The sequence below is a fragment of the Thermobia domestica genome, chromosome 2, assembly GCF_964235325.1.
Source record: "Thermobia domestica chromosome 2, izTheDome1.hap1.1, whole genome shotgun sequence".
NCBI lineage: Eukaryota > Metazoa > Arthropoda > Insecta > Zygentoma > Lepismatidae > Thermobia > Thermobia domestica.
Genome location: NC_137455.1, coordinates 162,853,445 through 162,878,301, shown reverse-complemented (window position 1 = coordinate 162,878,301; position 24,857 = coordinate 162,853,445). Strand labels below are relative to the sequence as shown.

Sequence of the window (24,857 nt, the reverse complement as noted above, 5' to 3'; positions counted from 1 at the left end):
CATGCCCCAGGCTCGAACTCGAACACTTCTATTATCTATCTACTTATGAATCACTACACGCATTTGATCTTGTTCAGATCGAAGATGTATTATTCAAAGTATATTCTTGAGAAAGATTAAAACTTGTTAACCCACTTGCTCTTATGAACTCTTCCTGCTGCAAATTACCCAGGTTATAGTTCAAGAAATGTTTCATTGATTACAATTCCTGGTATCTTGTCCCTTCCATGACAAAGCCTTTTCAGAAGCGCATGCGCTTTCTGATTGGTCGATACATTGCCACACCTCCGCCGCAGCTGGCTGTGCGAAACGAAATAAATGTCAGCCACCGGGCGACAGATCGTTAGTTGTATCATAGACATCGGGAGACAAGGTGAGTACCCATTAACCTTTCGTAATTTGCATAAATTATTTATTTTAATCTATGTATTTTAACTCTTTGTTTCTTTAGTGTTAATCGTTCCAACTAAGAATAAATGTAAAAAATGATTTTTCTTTTAAAAAAATAAGGCATGTGTTCTTGTTTAAATTAGTAAGTTTTTGATTTTTTCGGAAAATTCCAGGTGTATACCGGTACTTTTAATAAAACATCTTCCATCTTGAAATTTTATCGATCGAATTTGAGCGGCATATGATACGCGAGAGATTGGCCCTTCCAATTTTGGTGAACTGTCTTGTGCTTGCAAAACTACCAATGTATAATAATGATAATTCGTTAAGACAATAGCGATATTAATCTACAGTCAACATTTATTTAATTCAACTCTTGCAGAGAATGTAATACCAGAACCTTCTTGATTGATAATTTACTTGTTCAGGGAAAGTGTCTATTTTTAGTATCATCATGGCTGAGCTCATGAACTGCTTGCACTGGGTCCAATAGAAGAAAGTTTACGTTCATACTGAAAGTAGAACTATACCAGCATTCATAATAGCAAAGTAAATATGATTTTACTTGAGTACTCTCTTGTTTGATATTTGTTATTATTATTATTATTATTAAGACTGGGACTTCAGTTTAATACACTTGAGTTTTAGCTTTTAATAGTAATGGTTACATGCTAGCTCTGCGGAAACTAATTTGTCTCGTTATTCATAGGTTGAGAATCTTCAATTTCTATTAATTCGTATACATATGAAGTTCGAAGAATATTGATTGATTTTATACTCTTTATATACGCTTTTAAGGGCGCCCATCAGGAGGGCAAGGTGGGCGCTCGCCTCCCCAAGAGGAAATCGTACTTGGGAATATCGAAAGCCCAATAGAATTTGTACATTAATTACAGCAAAATTTGAAACTATATTTGAAACCTTGCTTATATTTGCCCCCCCCCCTTGGAAACCACAACATGAGCGCCTTTGTACCCTTTCAAAAATTAGAACAATTAATATGAGTCTAACAGATGCTTCCAATGGGGGTATTGAGTATACTTCTGATTGTAGAGTCCCTTCGTTGCGACATGGCTGTATATATTTATTGTGCGCTTGGTTCTAGGTTTGACTCTGCAGAGTTATAGTATGTCTTTAATACAAACACAAGCTACGACTTGGATCCCACTTGTAATCAAGGGAATTCGGGATTTATATTCTTCCTTGAACAAGATGTGGAAAATTAAATCACTGTAGCCTATATGATTGAGGATATGAGAGTGAGCACATGGACCTCTCCTTTCATGAAATTCTGCGTACCCCACCGAACGTCATAGTCTCAGAAAACGTACTGAACAACGATTAAAAAAAAAAAAAGCTTAGTGGTATTTTGTGCTTTCTAGAATATTAGGCATTATTCTTAGAATATCTTGTAAGAAAAAGAAATGAAGTCTGGATGTGACTCGAAGTCCCGTCTCATATAGCTTCGGTGCTGAAACTGAAGGAACGAAAATCAACCAGCTGCAACTAATTAGTTACGCAGCAAAGAAGATTGCCAATAGAGGACCTTTTGGACATTTGTTTCGGAAGCTGCTGTTTCTTAATTTACTGCTGTTTGTGTAGAACTGTAACGCAGGCTGTAATGCGTCTATCAATGAACTGAACGGCCAGGGTTCGATCCCAGATGGAACCTGGATGTTTACTTCCTACGTTTCTTATTCCAACTTCTGAAGATATTGGGAAAAACCTAAAACAATAAGGGTAGCTGTAGCGGTGAATATATCTTCTTCAGTGTATGCCAACGTGAAGAAACTGTGAAGCCTTGCTTGACGTCGATCATGCCTACTATATACAGAAATATAATTTTATATATCGTGAAAATAATTAGTAGTAGGCTCTTAAGATGTGCCTCCATGAAATAATCCTGGTTACAGATCTGGTCTGGGGAACAATCGGCCCTCTTGCTCCCCTCCCCTCTCCTCTAGCGTCGCCACTGCTCCCATCTCCCCTGCAATGCTGAAATTTCTAGATTATACAGTATTTCGTTCACCTTTCAGATATACGAGGTAGGTTAAATGTTTGTATATACGAAACAAAATGACATTGCATGAAGTTTGTATATGAAATTGCTATTTTCTTTCCTCGATGGCTATATATAGATAGGAACTTTACAACACTGCATAAAAATGTACTTTTGAGAAATTTTAGTTGTAGATCCAGCGGAAAATTTTATTGTAGTGAATCAAATTACTGACGATAATGAATAAAAGGAGGTTCTTAGTTTATTCCTACGGTTATGCCGACCATTTGAAACTTTAGGTAGGCCTCTGTGGTAAATGAAACTGAATAGGCTATGAAAGAATTAATGGCAGTGAAAGAATAATGAAATCTTATCGTTCCAGCGTATTTGCATAAGAACAAATACAAAGTGACATATTTGGTGATCAGTCTTGTTACAATAACAGTAAAAATTAAGAAAAATAGTTAGCTACCGCAGCAGAGCTAAAAACAGAATTTTTAGTCGGATAAACATGCTGACCTTCTATCATACCCTTGGGTACAGGAAATGTTTCTTGCTAGCCGTATTATTTAATCGGAGTTACATATTTTTTCGGTCGAGGAAATTACTCGATAAAAGGAAAAGAGAATAACAATATGAAAATCTTTGCGTCATTAGATTACAATTATATAGGAGGCAGCTACTATATACATGTCTTATAGTTCGCTTTCACTATAGAAAGCCGTACCGTAACTACTTAATTATAATTGATTGATATAGAAGGATGGTTGCAAAACGGTAATTTGGCACGCAGCCAGCAACGAATTTTACAGAAGGACAGTGTAAAATTTAGAGAAAGGTGTTACCGTGTGTTTTAAGCTGTTACTCGGGATATACTATGCTCTTACTAATTAGCGGCAGGAAGGGAAGATACAGGAGCGTGTCCCTTAGGATCCCACGGTTAAGACCGATGCTATGGATGAATCAAGTAATTTCGTAGCTTCTGTCGTCAGTGAAAGAGCAAGGTTCCAAACAATATTGCTGCTAGCTAAAGAAAGTAACGTTGCCTATGAGCATGGGCGTCTCTGGCGGGGGGGGGGGGGGGACGCGTCCCCCCCAATATTTTGAAGTGACATAATCTAAAATTCCGCTGAGATACTAGCAGTTAGATCATTTCCTTTGATGTCCCCCCCAAATTTTACATGCCAGAGACGCCAATGCCTATGAGGCAAGAGTTGTGGTTGTCTAATCTTGAAAAGTTATTGTAAAAGTGAAGTTTCGTCTCATGGGCAATCCTAAAGGAAAGCAAACACCGATATTTGTTTCTAGTTTTATTTTCATACCGACAAGTTTCCTGATAAGATTTTATAACTAAATTTAATGTTCAGTTTGAAAGGGGCAAATTTTAAATTTCAGAATAGATTTGGAGAAATGAGTAAAAGCGATTCATTAAAATTCCAGATCATTTCAAAGAAAACCGAAAAATACTTCACAATATAAATCAATAAGCTTAAATTAAAAAAAGCAAACATGGCGCAGGTATTAAACATCTTTAGGTTCCATACGTAATACCATCTTTTTTTAACCCATCGGAATCCAGTGATGCCAGAAGTACGTCATGTATGACTCATCCACTGAAAATCTAGTGTTTTCAGAGATATGTAGCAGTTGTTGATAAATCATATGAAACTATATGGATTCTGAATATTAATAGGCTATATGCATTAACTTACCCCCCCCCCCCAAATACTATTGTACCGTTTTTATTGAAGCAGTCCTCATTATAACCTCAGGGTGGAAGTTTGTTTTATTAATTGACTAACTCTAAAACTGGAGCAAGGTATATGAAAAGTTGAATAATAATTTATTTTGATTACCTAATTCCATAACATCGTACCGTTATATCTAATTTTGGGAAGCGTGACAAATAAGGTGGTAGATTTCCATAAAAATGTTTTGTGTGTGTGTGTGAATGAGATTTAGCTAAAATATCGATTATAGCCTAATGATGCTCTAACTAGGGTTGCCACCTGTTCCGAATAGGCGGGACATACCGAATTTTAAGAAAGTTTTTAGCATCCTGAATCACGTTTTAGGAACGTATTGAACGACAGGACGCCGTTATCCAAAACACATTCAATCGCTTTTTTTTTTTTTTTTTTTTTTTTTTTCGTTGGCATCAGTGAAATCATTATCAATGATATTCTGTATTTATACCGGTTCAATAATTTAGAACTTCTCTTCAGTTTTTCGAAAACAAACTGATGCTAGAGTGTTGTTCCATGTGTTTTAGGTTTAAATTTTCATTCATGAATCTCTTTTTCTATATTCTTAATAAATTGTTCCCCGTGTATAAATTTGTGAGGAACGGCTGTTTGTAAATGTTCGACAAATATATACCTGTTTTTGACTTCAGAAAAGATTGCAACCCTACCTCTAGCCTTTGAAGCGTAATAGCCGGGTGTTCAAAAATTACCTTTAGCATAATCAGCAAGTCCTCAACTTACTTGCAGGCATTTCCTTCATCACTTTTTTTTCTTCCTTTCTTTTTTCTTTTTTAAATAGGAAATCAAACTTGTTAGCTTTACCTCCTACGGTTATGCCGTGTAGGCTGAAGATGAAAATGAATTAATGATATAGTAGAATGAAGAAAGTGTGAGAAGAAACGGAAGTACCTCGAAAAAACTCTCGCGCACTGTTTGGCGCGAGATGGGATCGAACCAGGGATTCCACGCACCTGAGGCGAACGCTCTACCATAGAGCCACCTCATCTTTTTTTTTTTTTTTTCGGAATAGGGTCTATTTAGTTGAAAGGTTATAATGCTTCCAAAGGTTGGTCCTGAAACTTCGCCAACTTTTTTTTTAAATATATATAAGCGAGATAGATGGTGGTGGACAGTCTATACAGTGGAAATAGATCTTGAATGGTCTGTTCTCCCCCAAACTACATTATATTCAAGCCCCGGTCGTAGTTGGGAGCCCACGTTAATAGTAGGTCTCGTCCTTTATGACCTTAGTATTGCACTTTGACGCAAAATACGGAAACTCACTTAAATTGAAACCTTACAACAGATATTAAAAATGAAATTTAAAGTATAGTAGATCCTTTAAGAACTAAGTTCTTTCAATTTCTTTTTGTTATAATATTGATTTGAATTGCGTCATTTTTTTTTCTTGTTTTCTGCAACTCACGTCAGTGAAATACGCGACCATGAATTGTCCACAAAGGGTACCGATTTCAACTATATAAATACTTTTCCTAATGAAATAACTCAAGCTTAAAGACATAAAAAGATTCTTAGTTTATACAATGTGGATTTATCGGAATTTTTCTCCAATGTTAATTAATTCAAATTAACATTCCTTTGCTTCTAGTGAAGGAAGTACACACATTGAACTGAAATTTTAATTTCTCATTTATAAGAAACAGAAAGCGGAAGTTAGTGCAGAGAAAGAAAAATAAAAGAAATTCAGATCTGAACTATATGGTTATACGATAAAACAATTTGTTAAGCTATTAACTTATTTTCTCAGTAGTTTCTTAGAAGAGTAATTTCTCAATGGTGTTGATTTACGTTTGCATTGACATGTTAAGGTTCCTAAATTTGATCACTATACTTCCGTAAACATTTTGATTTCGTACCCTATACTCGTGTGTATAAGCAGCGGCTTTAATTTTTCCTAAAATTTCAAGAGAAAAGAAATATTCATGTGTACAAATCACAACTAGCATAAAACGTTTAAATTTTAGCTGCGTGAAAACAATTGAAAATAGAATCACTATTTTTATATTCGTACAAAACTATATTTTAAGCATAGTTTCCCTTTAGTCTCAACCCTACTTTCTTGAATTCTAGTAAATATTCTTAAAAAGTATGTCATCCCTTTAAGGTACACGCACAAAAGCAATATTTACTTTTAAACTTGCTAAACTGCTTTATCCCCTAGTCCCCATCTCTCATGGTAAAGTTGTGATTAAAAGCGTTGATCATACTATACATTTTTTATTGTACTTAAACTTCGTTTGTACTTAAACTTTGTTGTCTTTTGGTTTATGTATATCTTCGTCTGCTCCCTATAAAATTTCAAATTTCAATTTTTCATGCTTCTTTGTGGGCACTCTTGCCATACTTTTTTGGCGCTCATATTTGTGAGTGACAGCTAATACCTATACTAGTAGCTTGTCTGGTAAACTATACATTTCACCCCAAATTCGATTTTAGATGGAGACATTGGAAGGTCGGTTAATATAGTTTATAGATTTAACTTTTCCCCTTGAACAATATATTATGCAGGAACAAACATTTCCACATTAACATATACAAACTCCTGAAATTATGTGAACTTGGGAACTTGAATCCACCCATCCTTGTGACGAAATTCTGCGTACAGTACTTCATTTTATAATTTCTCTTAGACTGTACGGTTATAGTCTTTCAGTAGCTTGCGACCATTTAAGTTAATTCTCGCTATTTCTACTTTGGGAACCACTAGTATAGGATTATTGAAATATTAAAATTTTATCCCCAATAAACTATACATAGGAAAATGTACGAAAAGCCGTGTTTATGAATGCTGCTAAAACTTTCAATGTTCGGTTCCAATATGTTAAATAATGTGGTCTCTTCCCTCCCTCCCAGTCTCTCTCTCTCTCCCAGTAGTTGCACTTTGAACGGACGGACATTAACAAAAATAAATAAATAAACAAAGTTTAACAAATCTCTCCAATATTTAGGAGCCACGAAACGTGTAACTTAGTTCTAATTTCGAGTTCGATTTATACCGATAAAGTACCGGTATCTTCTCTCCTATGCTCACTCGAAAGTAAAAACTGAAAATCACTCAGATTGTTACGAATTAAAGTTATGAAAAATAAACTTCTTATTGGGAATGTGCAATAATTTTTTGTTACTGGCGTACCGTTCGCTTATTTTCCGAAGGTGCCTACATATATGTGTGATTATGTAGCTATTACGTTACGTAACAGCGCTTCTGCGGGCAAAATATTAAGTAATATGAAGGTTACCTTTAGCAATATAAAGCCACGCGTTCTTCAGTAATCAATAATATTAGGTAGCTGGTTACGCAAGAGCATAGGGGAAAAATCAATCAGATCTGAGTCATATAAGTGAATTTCTATAAAAGCAAAGGGGATTGGCAGCACGAGATTACAAAAACCTCAAATATGCTTGCTCAACTTAACAAAGGATTACAGACTTGTTTGAGAAACAAGAATTTTTCATACTTGGATGGATATCTAATCCACTTAGTTTGAGAAATATACTTACATAAGGAAAAGATTCATTCTATAATACACGTTAATTATCAAGACCATACTCAGATTGGGGGTTAGTATGCAACCGGAATTAGAAATTTATACACAATGGTTGTAAGATTATATAATTTTTAATGTCTGGAACATTGTAGAATTATCTTTCCTTTATTTCAAAAATATGATTGTGAATGACTTTTGGTTAGTATAGTTGTAGGTTAGTTGATTTATGCAGTTTAAAACTGAAATTGATTTTATTCCAATATGGGAGAACGTAGTTTCTAAATGTCTACTAAGGGTGGTATCCAATTTAATACAACTCGCTTTTCTTTTGCAAACTTTCTACTTTCATCAGTGTAAGTACGTAGATCTAATTTATTCTGGTATATTTGGAAACTAATTTGTGAAAGTATCTATTTGTGTATTTCGGTTCACTAGCTCAATTATACTGTAACTTCGATAAATAGTAACACAGTGTGAGGCCAACAATTGTTATGACCTCAGTCAAGACAGTGCAAAATTTATGTGATACTGCCGTTAGCTTACTTTAACCTCTACAGTTACATAGAACGGAAAACATGTGATTTCGGTCTGTAATCTTTGCTTCAGAAACTCAGATCTTCTGGAAAAGATAACATAGTTCTTTTTAAGTACCTATTAAGATCCAAGACTGAAAAATAGCACAGCTCGTAGTCCGTGCAAGTAATTCAAATTATTATTATTATTATTTTTATTTAACACAGCAAGAGAGAACCCCTTTGCAAAGACGTACCAGTTTACTCCTGGTTATGATTTCCATTTTTCGGATTATATTTTATACTTTCTAACTACCTGTATGTATAGCATTTCAAAAGAGATTTCATCTTAATTATTCGTCTTTACTTTCAGGTAACTAGAGTATGCCAATTCGGCTTAAAGCCCTACTCTTTACGAGCAGCATAGCGATTCTTCGCCTGCAGGACGGGCGTAAACATCAAGCCACTCGCTGCTGTAAATACGCATTCAACGACGACTTTAGAGAACAACATTAAATTTCTAGGAATTTAAATAAAATTGCACATCATCATTCATCACAAAAAGGTATGTATGGCATATGAACCAGTTAAATTAAGGTAATTGATTGGCTTAATATTTTCTTTGAGTAAAGATATGGCACCTGAAACTCGTATCCAAAATACATTATACCTTTCGTTTAAATATTCTTTGCTCGTAACTAGGCATAAATGAGCTATAAAGAGGAGAATAATATACGCCAATAGTTGTTAGAATCCTATTTAGAGATAATATAAGGCTTCTGAAGGAAATAAGTGTTCAGTGTTTTGAACATGAATATACATTTTATTTCTTTACTTTGAATATGAAGCAGTAGCAAATGCTAATGTATTTATTTCCCAAATTTATATAATTATGTAAAATGCTCTACTTGCACCTTGTGAATTGCAAATTTCTATACTTCGAAGAAACTTAGATAGGGTAAGATGTATGTCTAATAAATTCGGTAAATCTGGAAGGTAAATAACTGTATACTACTAATATCTCTGAACTTGATACAACATATTCCGATTATTTCAAGGAAATGTAGAAATATACATATTAGAGTTTCAGAAATGGTAATTAATTTTAATAATTATAATACTTCTTTTTGTTCCAGAGTCTCCATTGTGAAATTTTGAATAAAAACTATATCTTCAACTTATAGTTGAAGTGATCTGCAAGTGTTGCGTTGACTTTCCTGCGTTTTCTGTTTATTCTACGTTCGGCATCATGAAACAGCAAGCAGTAGATAATTCACCTCTTGCTGTGAAATTGATTACAGCCGGAACTGCAGCCTGTGTGGCTGACTTTGTAACGTTTCCTTTAGATACAGCAAAAGTTCGCCTTCAGGTAAATATCGATTTTTCTTTCATTTTATTATTTACAGGAACAAACAAAGAAGTACTAAAATTCATGCAACATAAGGCATGACTAAAATGATTACCCGTGATCAATTTTTATACAGAAAGGAAGTTATTTCTTATACGCAAATATACTGTAGATTGTACTGTGTTTAAACAACGTGTACGCTTTAATTTTGTAGTAGAACGTAGCTTCAATGCGGGGTCAAAAGTCTGTTCCATGTTACTTGAGCTCATCCTAGACAAATATTGTATTTGCTAGTTTCTCATTTTCTCTTTATTACGGCTAAAAACTTCATCACTTATTTGCATTTTATCGATTCACTATTAGTACAAAGTGGAAGCAAGACTGTTAATTGAATTTCATTTGCCTTCATTAAGTGCCCTGAAGATGCAAAACAAACTCAGTCTTACTTATTTCCTTGTTTACAGACTTATTTTCTCAATATTTCGACAACCCTGTTATTCTAAAAGGTATTAGAAATGAGATTACACTTATTCTGTTTAGTACTGTCAAACGAGATTGTAAAATCCAAATTATTTTTGATACTGCTAAATTGATTAGATTAGTTTCTAATCTCATTGTTTAAATCATTTATATTTCTTTTACTTCGTGAGTAAGGCTGTCGAATTCAGTCAAAATATTAAAGTATATTCCATGAACATACAAAAGATTGATTTTAATGATTTAATTTACTTAATTTGACAATTTTCTATTGAATTTGCTACAGAGAGAGAATAAGAAACTCTCTTGTGATAATGGGAAACGCAACATAGCTCTTAAATAGTACAAAATTAAGCCACAAGTACATTTATCAATGGTAATTATAATATAAAATTGCTGTCAGTCATATAAACTGAAATAATAGAAGATTTACTTGCCGAGATTCAATTTTAAATATTGTTTTCGAAATTTTTAAGCTATAGTCTAATATTATATTCTCTCTTCAAACTGATTGTCATTGTTTCTTTAGATATAACTTTCCTTTCTTTTCTCTATCTGGAATAACTGTAACAGTTCAAAAAGAATTACACCTAGCAACTCAGCTATTTTATTGTACTTATTCCGTAGTATAGTGGTCGATGTTTCTAAAACTTCATATTTTCTAAACAAATTATGTAGTACATATTACACACAACTTTCACAGAGATCTGTAATTACTTATACACAAATTAAGCTTTCGGTATTACATTTGTTTTATTTTAACTAATGTTTCAAAGATAACGGACTGGCTCTGATATAAGCAGCCAAATGTCAGTTAAAATAAATACGCGGATGGGACACCAAAAGCTTAATTACAAATTACGTGGCATGCTATCTTTAATCCCTGTCTTGTATATGAAGTTTTGGAGTCGTCTTGTATTAACTTTTGGTGTATTAAAGGATTTGTTTTAGTTTAAGAAAGCATTTCACAAGTTTCTCTCTTTCTCTAGCTGTCTTATTATTGTTTATAATATAATTTTTAATTTTAGATTCAAGGAGAGGGACGTTCAGTGCTGACAATGGCAAGTGAAGAAGCAGTTTTACTGAGGTCTCCTGCATTACAGTACCAAGGTCTTGTTGGGACAATTTCTACGATTGCACGAGAGGAAGGAGCCAGGTACGCAATCCTATGGCAAAACATCCATATTAAGTCATCATATGAAAATTCATAAGCTTTCATTAGAGAAAATAGAAGTATTTAAATACTTCTCACACATATTGCAAACTTGGAAAACAAATTAGAGGAATGAAATCAGTGGTTGCTATAACATAATTTGTCATGTTTTGGGTGTACATGAAAAATACAATTTTCAAAATTTTCGAAATACCTCAGTTGATTTTATATTTAGCTTCCATAATTTATTACTAAAGAAATAAAAAAAAAATCTGATTAAATTTACAAAATTTATAAAATAAAGATCGAACAAATGTTCTTGAACTCCGAAGTATCTTAATTTCTTTGGTTACTCTTCTTTTATAGTACTTTTACAAGTAAAACTTCAATATTAAAGTATATTTTCATGAAATATTAAATTGAATTTGAATTATCTTAATTTCAAATATTGATTTCAATCTAACTTAAGAATGTGTGTAAATTCAATTATATTTTATGAATTTGACCTTTTTCCAAGTCAAGAGATATTTAAAAGTTTTGTACATTCATAGTTTTACAATTTGATTGTTACTTTGTTACAATATAATTTTCTATTTTTTTCTGCAAACGTAGAACAAAACTCTACGATCATGGATATGAAAGTTAAACCCCATTAATTACATATTATTCTGTGAAAGAAATAATACTCGAAATTTCGATATATGCAACCACTGGTAACTATTTTTTGCTTAGTTTTCTGAAAAATTCTGAATGATGTGCTATTTTTTGATAATGTGGCATTTCTTATTGGGTATATGTGAATTATACAAATGCACTTACATTAAATTTCAAGAGGAATTTAATTGGTTTCTATGGTTTAATTTTATATTTCTAGAAAAGTTATTTAAAAATCATTACACTTAACGCCAGAATTACCTGGAAATGATCTTTCTCTCAATTTTAAGGTTAGATTTTTCCTGTTAGTTCTGTTTGTTTCATATGCTAGTAGGTAAATAAACTCTCAAATAGATAAATAAATACCATATTCGGTATGTGCTAGCATTTTAAAAATATTAGTTTCTTGACTTGATAATAAAGGATTTCAATGTACAAAATTTTCGTACATCGTTATGAGAATTTTTGTTGTCTCATGTTTATATTTTCTTAACGTAAACAACTCAACCTCAGGAAAATGTCAAAAAATCAAAATTTAGTTTTTTTTCCCCATACTTGATATGTCTTCAGTTTTGCAACATATAAGGAATAAAACAATTTAATTCACATACACATTTATATAAAACAAATATAATTATATTACAAATTGAGCTACAGAAGTTAATAAAAGTGCATTGCTTAATGGAAAACAAGATACTCTCAAGTAGGTAAGATATTAGAAATAATTGCAACGTATTTTTATTAGGAAAGGAGAGGAAATAACTATGCTATGTGCTAGAGTTATATAGTGATAGGAGAGAATTATTTATTATCTGTTGGGCGGAACTTATCACTGTTATAAAGTATACAGGATGGGTAATTTCCTTACTTTACTACAAATCCAGTACAACCTAGAAGTAAATATTATAGATGAGAAAACTCACATGATACATCACTTGTAATTTTGACAAGTCGGTCAGTTTTTGGAAACTGGTAACGAATCATATCAACTCAATCATGCCGTGCTGGTATATAATGCTTTACCTATGTTTAAATAAATACTTATGATTATAGAATTCCTCTCGATATTTGTGTAAATCAGGTGTAAATTCTATACGTATACTCAATAGGACTATAAATATATTGGTAAATGTAACTTAAACCACCTGCAGTGCGTTGTGCTATTTGTTTTATTCTTTCTTTCTTTTATAATGAGAGTATGTTCTTTCCATCAAACGTATATTTTGTTAGTTTTTCTCATATACGTGCATTTGTCTGTAGATTTTTTTTCTTGTAATCGCTTCTGATTATGTTATGGAACTAATAGTAGGATAGATTTTTCTTCAACTAAAAAAAGTCAATATTCGCATGTTTTAGACATTTAGATTGCTTCTAACATAATTTTTAATTCACAACAAAATTACGTTTTCGGAAAGAGTGTCTCAGTGTAATTTTTAGTTTGTTTTCAACTTTTGTTCTATCTAACTTTAAAAAAAAAATCTGATTATCAGCTTTAGTATTTCTATAATTTTCTTTTTTTTCTTGCTGCAATGGTGGTTTATTCTCAAATAAAGTTGAAAAACCCATAAATTTTTATGGTATCTTATATTCACAATTTAGATGGATTCAGAAAACTATAATTGATATTTTTCTATATATACATAATGCTTAAAGAACTTGAATGGTGATAATGACATTTTGTCTAGAAACAATTGTTAGACGAACCTATCCATAAAAATTAAGATAAAATAACCTTTGTACCTTTCTGTCATAAGATTTCCTCATATCCAAAATTCCTATTTTATTTCCTAAACGCACGGGCCCTCGTGGGTTTTCTAGTTTCATTTTTTTACCTTTCCTTACAATTTCCTCACCTTTCCTATTCCATTAATGGGAAATTGATAATGAGTAGGAAACCTGGAATTGGAAATGGGTCCTTATTCTAGGAGTCTGTACAACGGCCTGTCAGCGGGCCTTCAGCGTCAGATGTGCTTTGCCTCCGTGCGCCTCGGGCTCTACGACTCCGTGAAGACACTCTACCAACAGCTCCTGGATGGTACGTGGCTGCCTAGGCGTTGCAGCTAAGTTTTTTTTAAGAATTCGTGAGCCTCAATTCACATTCCTGATGTTATCTTGTCAGCGGAGGTGATAAGATGGCAATCAGTCATTTGAAAGGCAAAATTGTTTCTATTTTTTTTTATATAAGAATTACGGAAGTAATGCAAGTAGTTCATTTGAATCAAATTAATGTGTTAAGTATAGTGTATATTTCTTGTTTACTTCAATGGGTGTTCTTACTATAAGAATATTTGGTTGAAAATCATTAACGTTTTAGTATGGTTTGATTCCTACTGACATCTTAAATCATGTCTTCATGCTTATTGGAAAAATTCCAGTAATGTTAGGTTTCTGACCTTTCAGAGAAATAGATTTAGAATAAAACAAATTTTGTGTAACATGTGCCAGATTTTCATGTAGTATTCCACAAAATATAGTTAAAAATAGGGATGAGAGAACTTCTTTCAAAGATGTCGAAGTTAACTGATGTGAAGAACTCGTAATACTTTTCCCTTCGATACTATTACTATTGTTCGATGCATTGCGATTGTTGAATAAATTTAATCGAATCTCTGATCCAAAGTCCAGTCAAGTCAATGTTCAACATATTTCAGAGCTTTTCCTTATGTAATTAAGCGTATGCAGTTTCGACACTTTTGCAGAAAATGTTTATACCTAACAAACTATTATATTTTGTGGAATATCTCAAATGTCGAATACATAACATGCTATAGAATTTTATTCTAAAACCAACATTTTTCTGTCAGGCCAGAAACTTAACAAGCCTTCCTCGTGTGTTTTCTAACTTACAAATACAGGAAAGGTAACATTGTGAATTTCCTACTGCATGAATGTTTGAAGACATTCTACTTATCGAAAAGTTACTTATGCATGTGATTTCTAAACCTATTTTCCTTTTTCTCTTGACTTACTCTTTCATCGCTCTCTCTCTCTCTCTCTCTCTCTGTCCGTCAGTATCTTTCACTATTACCTTCTATCAGGACTTGCTCGTAACATGTTTATACCAATTAAAAGTATATTCAGTTTTTTTGCACGATTTCATAATTAAGACTAGTGTAGCATAAAGAAAATTTACTTTAACAGAAAACTTTTTCTCAATCTTAGAGGAATATTTTTCCATTATCTAAAGTTTAAAAAGAAAACTAGTTAAATGCAATATCTGTCAGAAGAGGGTTTTCCGGACAAGTAGTGAGTGGGTATATTGCTCTTTCTTTTCACCGGACTTACACATAGTTTCTATTGTGGGATGTAATGTGTATATATGACAGTACAGGGGCAATGTTATTCTTCTACGTATTACGTCAGATCAACGGAAACCGAAGCTTTAGTACCTGTTAGTATTGACAAATAAAGATGTTGATCAAAAAGTAGAGCTGACTCCTACTACTGTATAAATTTCTCGAAATAGTTTCCTTTCGATCACAAGATAGCAGAGTACCTGAAATATCAGCTTGTCTAAAAAGGATTGAGCCTTTGGAGGTTAAAATTGAGAATATATTTGAAAATATTGTGAAACCGCATATTCACCATTTTGTTCGATTTGGCGTTTTTTCAGCAACACCAGAATCCCGTCGTAATAACGGTCTGTGGTTCTGACTGTGCCAAGTCCAGTGTATACGGTAGATACATTAAAACCTCCCAGTCGATTTATCTAAATATACTGATGACTCGTTAAATATGTGGTCTGCCGTTGTTAACCTGGTACGAGACACGTTTTCTGTTGTCCAGTACCGGTCGGATTTTTTTACTTCCTAGATGCATTGGCGCTACTTAACGACATTACAGGTCAGAGTTTATCGTTCTGTCCGGCAGCAATAGCTGGTGATGCAGATGCCCTTACGTCTCACCAGCGCACAGCAAAACTTTCCTGGGCGTCAGCGTCGGCTTTGCCATAGATTGTGGAGCTTCCCCTACTTTCGATCACTATCTTTTTCTCACAATGTTGTTGTAGGTTATATACTCATCATTTGTGATCAACCGCTTCAGAAATAGCTAGCGTTAGTTCTTTTATTAGATTTGCAGATAGAAATTCGATCGAGTAAATAGTTGAGTTGGATCACGTGGCACCCAAACGTCAAGCTTCTTTTGTTCCACCCTTTTTACACAGCTACTAGATTCAACTATCAGTTGTTGGATGACGTTAGGCCTCATCCGCTGCAACTAATATACCCTGAGATTTGGTCACTAGCACCATCTCGTGTGCAAAGGGCTCAATACTTTTCAGATGACCTGATATACAGGGTTATTATAAATGATTGGAGCGATTTCACAGCTCAATAATAACCGTATTACTGTATATATTTTTTCACACATAGAAAACTCAGTTTTTGTTAATAATTACAAATATTCGATATGTGCCCCCTTAGTGATTCGACAGACATCAAGCCGAAAGTTCTTCCCCCACACAGCGCAGCATGTCCCTATCAAATGAGTTCAAAAGCATTGTTGATACGGGCTCGCAGTTCTAGCAGGTTTGCTGGTAGAGGAGGTGTGAACACTACATCTTTTACATAACCCCACACAAAAAGCAAAGGTCTACGCATGGGGTTAGGTCAGGAGAGCGTGGAGGCCATGACATGAAATGCTTTCTCGGCGCCTGTCATCTTGCCTCACTGCTCACTGCTACGCCCTTGTGGGATAAATCTGAAGTAAACCTGCAACAAAAAAATTTGAGTTTTTCTACGTCACTGCTGAGTTTTGTTACAATATCTCAATTACTAGAGCTACAGTGAATTTATGTAATCACTTTAATCCTTTATAATAACCCTGTATTTACTTTTATTAGTGGCTTTGGTATTCTGGGACTTGAAAAGCATAACCATTACAGAAGTTACATTTTTCTTCGCATTCTATTATGAAAGAAAATCAATTGTCTATCAATTAATAGTCTAGAGGTTGCGTTGTGTTTGCAATTTCCTTAATTCTACAAGTACATTATGTAGATAATTTTGATCAATGCCATAGAGCTTAGTAAAATTTCTCTGCTTTATCAAGATGTAAATTTTATTATACGTTGTAACTTATTATTCTCTACATGATTCACACCTCAGCAATTCATTAAAAAAGTATAGTTAACAATGAAGGAAACACATGTAGTTCTCTGAACTAAGTAGAAATTAATCTATACTTCTGTAATAAACTTTCGAGAAAATTTGAGACTAAGACGTGTTATTGATTGAGGAATTAGAAGAAAATAAAGTTGAAAACCTTCCAGACATGCAATTAACAAATGTTTTAAAACCTATATTGCTTCAAAGCATAATCGAAAATATGTTTTCTTAAAATTAATATAATAGATATATATAATAGTAAATTACAAAATTTACACAAAATAATGTTGATAATTCTATTGCTAATGTTATCAGATTGCTAGACCTAAATTTTTCAGGCTATCGTGAATTCAAAGTTCAAAAAGTTATATAATTGTTACTGTATAATAGAGTAACATCTTGAAATATTTAGGGTTCCAAATTCTAGATCATAATCGCACTCTAGTTATGTTATTTGTCTCTTCTTTGAAAGATTAATTTTATTCCTAAATAGCTGACATGTAGTTTGTAGAGAATTTATCTTAAACTTCAATGGAAGAAAATTCGAACACTCAATCATTTTGCATTCTAACCAGACGTTCCAGTTATTGTCCCCTGATCGAAAGTCAAAAATATTAGAGTTACTTCGAAAGTGTTTAAGACAATTTATAATAGTCACTAATTTGATATTGGTAAAATTCTAGTTTTTATCTTTTCGAAACGTAACACTTTATATTGTTAAAAGGGAACATATCTTCTGCAAATACTCATCCCAGGCCAGGAACGTACGCAGGGTGTAGATCCCTCCCCTGAAATCCTGACTTTTCTGCAAATTTAGTCTAATTTTAGCTGATTTCTACAAATTTTAATCCCACAAGCTTTGGACTTCCCTCGAAACAAATTCCTGCGTACGTAGCTGTACCAGACACAGGTTCGAAATCCGAATTGTAAAAATACAGGAATTGAAATAAAACTTTAGAAAGCAATATATAAAAGAAGATAATGATTTATTTCTGATATATATAAATTTGTTTAATCACTTGCTTTTGAGTCTCTAAGTACATATATCAGTGAGCAAATTTTGCAACTTATTTTACTTCATAATTAACATTTATTTCTATTTTCTTTTTCAAAAGAATATTTGTGCAGAAGTTGAAACCCATTAATTATTTTACCTAAATATTCTAAAATTAAATTTAATCCTTCGACTTCGAGGACGGGATATCGCCCCAAGATTTTAAAGTTTACAATGTGATATATAGTTTCAATAATTTGATGTGATATTTCAGGCCTCTTTTCAAAGACAAAATTTATTTCCATTTATTTTTATTAGTTTCGTTAAATTGTTTCTACAAATTCAAAAAGATTAAATGAATAAGATAAATTAAAATTGAAAACTAGAGCAAAACTTCTCGAGATTTACTGTGAAATCAAGCAAATGGATATTTTCGGAAATAGAACTAAAAGACCTTTCAAATGATATGAGTCAAATTGCTTTTAAGATTTTAAGTGGGGCGTAGTCCAGCTTTGAAGATAACAGAAGTGTTAAATTTAAGATTTATATATCCTTGACGATAAGGGTGATGTCTTGCAATTTTACTAAAATATTAATTGGTTGGAATGACTCATTTAGTATGCGTATATATCATTTTAATGTAACATTATCATCAATAGAATTTTACAAAACTAAATAAGCACTTTATGTACTTAGTTTACAATTCCTAGGAGAATTATTTTTCTTTGGTGTTAAATACAACGATAGAACCAATAGAGGTCCTTTAAACCCTTTATAATATAATTATTGATATATGCTTAGTATTGATATATGCTTATTTTTTTTTTTTTTTAACGACAGATGCGTCAACATTATAACATGGATATATCAATGATCTTAAAAAGTACGCACTCTTGTAGATTTGGATAGAACATTTACATTTTCAATGAAGTTTAAAGTATGATGAGAGATTAGATCGACTAATTTACATTATGTAATTATCAATACATCCAACATTTTGATTATAGATACGTAGATTTGAAATGAAAGAATTAGACAATATTGTGCAAGATATATAATTTTTCAAGTTTTATTCTAATCTACTTTCGTCCAGGTTTCGGCTCATTATTTAGCGAGTGCGGTGTATACACACGCCGAAATGCATAATCCATTTCAGGGACAGGATTATGAATTGTCGAAATTTCTCAAATTTCGATAATTGGTCAATAAGCATAAAATTTATTTTCATACTCAAAGGTTAGAATGTACAAAATAAGTAGTTTTGTTTTGCATTTCTATACAATACCGAGGATGAGAAATGAAACCTATTATTAACGTAGGCTTAATGACTGTTCCTCACCACACACTCGCCTCCAAGAAATAAGTTATACCTAACATCACCGAAATTGTCATAATATTAAAAAGAATGCACATGTTCCTATATTTTAATAGGTAAAGATCTGGTGAAAAAAAGTATACACTGCTCGTACTATAATGTACTAGGATTTTTTTCTAAAATCTAATTAAAGGGAACCAGTTTCTGGGGAAGCAAGTAGGATTTCTATTCCAAAGATGTGAAATACAATGTGTATGTTAATAACTGATCGTGAGTCAGAAAAATATTATTTAAAAATTGAATCTTGAAACTGTCTGAATAATATTGAATACATATACCTCACTGTTCAACACCAAATATCTGAAAAAATAACGCAGTATATGTAAAAGTTTATAATTCTAGTCAATGAATCTCGTCCTTCAAGTCAAAAATATTAGCAGCGTAAAATATTAAGACGTAGATGTGTTTGCATTCTAGTGGGCAAATAAAAGGAAAATTTAAGAAAATTAATATGGTAGCATTAATATTTATGTAGAAAGAGAATTTGTTGAATTTATAAAAGTAATTGGTCTATATAACTTTGTTCAAATCAATTTTTTACATTCAACATTAGTTTTAAATGTTTGAACAATTTAATTTACTTGAGAAACAATTAACATAAAGAGGTTAGTTTCAAATATACTAATATTCTGATAAAAACTTCAAATATGGATTTTTTTCTGTGCACAGGTAATTCGAGGAGTGGATCTCTAAATATTGGAACACGTATAGCAGCTGGAATAACTACTGGAGCATTGGCTGTGTTTTTGGCTCAGCCTACAGATGTAGTTAAAGTTCGTTTCCAAGCTCAGGTTAGTGGAGGGAACCATGAACGTCGCTACAAAACTACGTTGAGTGCATACAAAACAATTGCAAATGAAGAAGGTGCTCGTGGATTATGGAAAGGTTGGTAATGTACGAGACGGTATATATAAATGTTACAAGTCTTAGTACCTTTGTTATACAGGTTCCACTAGGCAACTTCAATTATAAAAGAATTAGTAATATCTTTGCTTAGTTTTATTAAGTATTAATCCGTAGTCGAATATAAAAGGAAGATAAAATAAGGGATGCTTTATTCAAATAATCTAATATAACTTGGTAAGGTGTCAGTGATACATTGCATTAACCCTTTTACACTTACGCTTCAACAAGTCTGTAATGTATGATTGAAGTTAAGGGTAAATACTTCTAAATTTTATGATGCAGTGTGTTTTATCTTTTTTAATTAAATTTAGTTTAATAAAAAAATCTTTATTTTCTCAAACTTTTTTTTTTTGTCTTTTTAAATAGAAAGATAGTCTATTTTCACAACACTGCACGATTTTATAGAAGCGTAATGAATTAACGTATTAGCTTATCAATTTGCAAGCTATCGTAACTGGCTACAATTCTCAACAGTATTTAGTTTAATTAATATGAACGACTGCATAGTTAGATTTGACAGATCTACGAAAATGTTTTGTTATGGTATGCTACAATGACGGGATAACTATTTTGTACTTGACAGATCTTAATTTTTCTGGAGTTCAAGGCCAAGTTTCGTGTTGCTAGCATGAGAATGTGTAATACCATTGACGTTCGATATACTACACTGTCACACTTTTGGCATGAAATTCCTCAGAATCCAATTAACAACGTCTTAGCACATTTTCTAATTATTTGTAATCAATTCAGATATCACCTATGAATTTGATACATATTTTCTAATTATTTGAAGAGTATTTCTAATAAATTTAATCATTACTAGTGAATTTTCCATTGAATATTTTGATATATTGCCAAGTCTATATAGAAGTTTCAATTTCGTATCACTGATTTGACTTTATACAGTATGTCGCATATGTAATTCTAGGAAAAGTTTATAAAGACCAAGGAAATTCGTTGCGTTTGTAATAGTTCCTTATCGGTCAATTACAGTAAAATTAAGAAGCCTAGAGTAAATCTTTCTTCAACTAATTGTTGTATTGCTTCTTTTGCAGGCACCTTTCCAAATGTCAGTCGTAATGCGATAGTAAATGTAGCTGAAATAGTGTGTTACGACATGATAAAAGAAACTATTTTGCACTACAACCTGATGCAAGATAATGTTCCATGTCATTTTACATCGGCAGTAGCAGCTGGTAAGTTTGAGATGAATTTTCTTTAATTCTTATAAAGTGTTTTACGAAGGCTGTTCTAAAAAGCTTGGGACTAAATTTTCCGATTTTAGTTTTGGTTCTATTGGTAGTAAATTTTAGAAAAACTGATCGTACTTTCAATATTCAATTAATAAGGTTCTTTATTTACTTTTTTGACTAATCTATATAACGATAATGGGTAACCATAAAGTAATTTGATTATGTCCAGAAAATTACGGAATGATAATGCAATGAAAAGTCTATAAACATTTCAGATTTGATTTCTTTATCGTAGAGTAAAGTTTTGTTCATTGCAGAACAATGTAAAATTAACATTAAGGTGTTTTTGTACGGAAATTAATTTCCATTTTGCTTAATTTGCTAGGATTTTGTACGACGATAGTAGCCTCACCTGTTGACGTGGTTAAAACACGTTACATGAACTCTTCGCCAGGAGACTACAAAGGAGCTTTGGATTGCGCTATTCGAATGTTAGTACAGGAGGGGCCATCTGCCTTCTATAAGGGGTAAGTTCGTAACTAATAATAATTAAAACTGTACGTTATAAATGTTGTAAGTAATCTAAAATGATTTTTCTTTTTCAAATTACTGAGATATAAAAATCAAAATATATATTTTATACAAGTAGTTATGCACGCTACGTAATTACATAGAGGTTTGGTCCCTTAATAGTAGAGTACTCATCTGGTGTGAAGTTTTCGATCCCAGACCATATGACTTGGGGATTATGAATCTTCGCGGTTTCTCTAATTTTCTCCCACATTCTCATGTCCTAAATTATTTTCTAGTAATTTACCATCCTTTAGTCTGAAGGACATAATCGTGGGATGTTTAAAACTAAAACAAATGTTTCTTGAATATTATGAACTGTTCTTTCTCTCCATATTTTCCCCCCTCATGTGGGAACGACGTTCCGGATGAGGATTTTTCATAGTTCTGTCCAGGAGTTTTCCCCTTGTTAGCCTTTGTTTCCCGACATTCATTCATTTTCTTCTTGGCCTCCTTCCACCTCTCTTACTATCTGATTCCTTTGTCAGCACTCTTCTGACCACATAATTGTTTCTCATTAGATGGCCATACCACTGTAGTCTTTTTTCTTAGATCTTAGATATCTCTAAACCTTGGTTATTTCCCTTACTGTGTCATTTCTCACTTTTCTTGCTATGCCACTTCCAGCGCAGCATTCTCATTTCGGTTAACATTCAATCTTATTTCCTGTGCTTTCTTTAGTGACCAGTTTTTGCTGACGTAACTACTGTTTTTTTAAACTCTTCTAGTCTTTGCCATGATTCTGTAGTCTCACACAACCTCAAACACTTTGCTTCCAGTTTCGTCATCCCTTTTGCATTCTGTGTTATTTCCAGACCAAAGCATCATTCTTGACGACAGATGAGCCTAAATATTAAACGTCTCACTTGAATTCTTCTTGTACCCTTAGTTTCCCATTTCCTTCTCCGTTGAACTCGAGATTTTTCAGTTTTCTTTCTAATTTTTAGGCTTCTTCCAGACTGACTTTAACTTTACTTTCCTTTTTAACTTATCTATTGATATTACTATATTGTCGACAAACATATCATACAAAAGGGGGCTTCATCCTTCACATCTTAACTTCCATGATAAAGTTTGATAAGGTTTAAGGTAGTAGAGAAAAAAGATTGAGCTCTACTATCTTTAAATAATTCTTCGGTATACTTTTGCAGTATGCAATAGAGCATGCAGAAAAGCATATATTTCATTAAGACTTTGGACAACATAATTTTGCCCTCGAAATGTCATCACTGTAATGACAATAGTTTTGCCAATCATGTATCTTGTTTATCCATGTGCTATTGAAAAACAATAAGAAAGAAACAAAGGGTGAAAATTTGATTTTAAGAGTCTTTGTAGAATATAAATATAAAACTCAAATTAAATTTTATATAATTTCAATATCTCAATTTTTGCGGTTCAAGTTTTTCTAGATGCGTTATATTGCGAAGATAAATTATTTAACTCTGAATTAATAACGAAATTATTGATTCTTTAATCTATAATTAATCACTAAATTTTCTGTTTATACAGATTCATGCCATCATTTTGTCGTCTTGTAACATGGAACATCGTAATGTGGTTGACATATGAACAGTTGAAACGAATGGGTAGAGAATTGCATCAACGAGCATCTCATTCAGTGTAAGGTGAAATTTGTGTTAATTTGGAAAAGAAAAGTTTACTTTTTACAAGAGAAATCGAAGAATAGTATTGTACTGCTATAAGACAAAATATAGAGTAGATGTACCTTAAGACATATTATAATTTGTGATTGTTTTGTAACATAGACTACTTGTTTTTATTTGTCCGAAAGATAAAAGTTAATAGTAGTCGTTAAACGTAATGTATAGTGACTTTATTTAAAATAGTAGTTGTAATGTATTTCAGGGGAAAAAATCATTGGAAAAAAATCTGTTGATACAAATAAAACTTGCACATAAACAGAAATGACGTGCATAACAGCATATACATGGATACATTTTTTTTTTAAGGGGGGGAAAAAGAACTCATTAAGCGCAACACACATACCTAACAACAGATTTTTTTTTTTCATATGAAGTTTATTTGCTTACCCTTTAGAGATCAGAATTTGCTGGAAGGTCATCCAACGCATTAGCAGATTATAAAAATTGAATTTCTCTTGCCAAAGATACTGCCATTTTTCTCTGACACACATGGTTCTATTATGAACAGGGTGTAGATACACATAAATTATCATATACATAAAATTAGATAGAATGTAAAAAATAATTATTAATTAAAGGAGAATAAGTGACGTCTGCATTTTGACAGAATGCCAATATAAGCATTTACGTTTGTGCAATGCACATAACTGCAGGTATTTCAGTGAGAACAAAAGTTTTTTTTTATGTATAAGTTGGACTATTCCTATGTGAACAATGCAATCCTTTTGTGATATAAAGGAATAACGAATTATTGCAGTATTTCAATGTAATGTGCATTGTCAGACAATATTATGTATATATTGAATAAGAGAACAAAATATAGTTTGGGAATGTTTACTCACTGTATACATATTATATAATATATGAATATATGTTTGTACTAATTCTTTGTTACATATACGATAAGATATTTGTAAGGTAATCAGTAATGTTTATACGAAAGTGATACTTTCCATACACATATCTCATTCATTAGTATTAATTATAAAATATAGGTTCACTAGTGCTCATTTTTTATGTTGTATGCAATTTTTATGTAAATATATACTTTGAAAATAAATTTAAAAATATAAATACAAAGATTTGTTTTCATTAATGTGTATTTTGCTCCCAATATTTTTGGAATGTTTTTTCTTAAAATACATTCAGTAGATGTTCTTTTTCTTTTAGTATACAGTTAAGAAAGAAAAACACTTCATTTCAAAAACTGATTACTCTGTTAGGTACATATACTTTAAAACATAAGCTCGCATGAGA

The 24,857-nt window shown here is 32.3% G+C and overlaps 1 protein-coding gene across 1 annotated transcript; it reads left to right on the top strand.

Moving 5' to 3' along the window:
• The first annotated feature begins 223 nt into the window (after positions 1–223).
• On the top strand, positions 224–24,603 carry LOC145676962 (dicarboxylate carrier UCP2-like). Its single transcript, XM_081747700.1, has 9 exons — positions 224–373; positions 8,529–8,720; positions 9,292–9,524; positions 11,009–11,136; positions 13,713–13,822; positions 19,934–20,149; positions 21,226–21,366; positions 21,749–21,890; positions 23,446–24,603. Exons 3-9 carry the CDS (start codon positions 9,405–9,407, stop codon positions 23,558–23,560), a joined length of 972 nt encoding a protein of 323 aa, XP_081603826.1. The 5' UTR covers positions 224–373; positions 8,529–8,720; positions 9,292–9,404; the 3' UTR covers positions 23,561–24,603.
• The last annotated feature ends 254 nt before the right edge of the window (positions 24,604–24,857 follow it).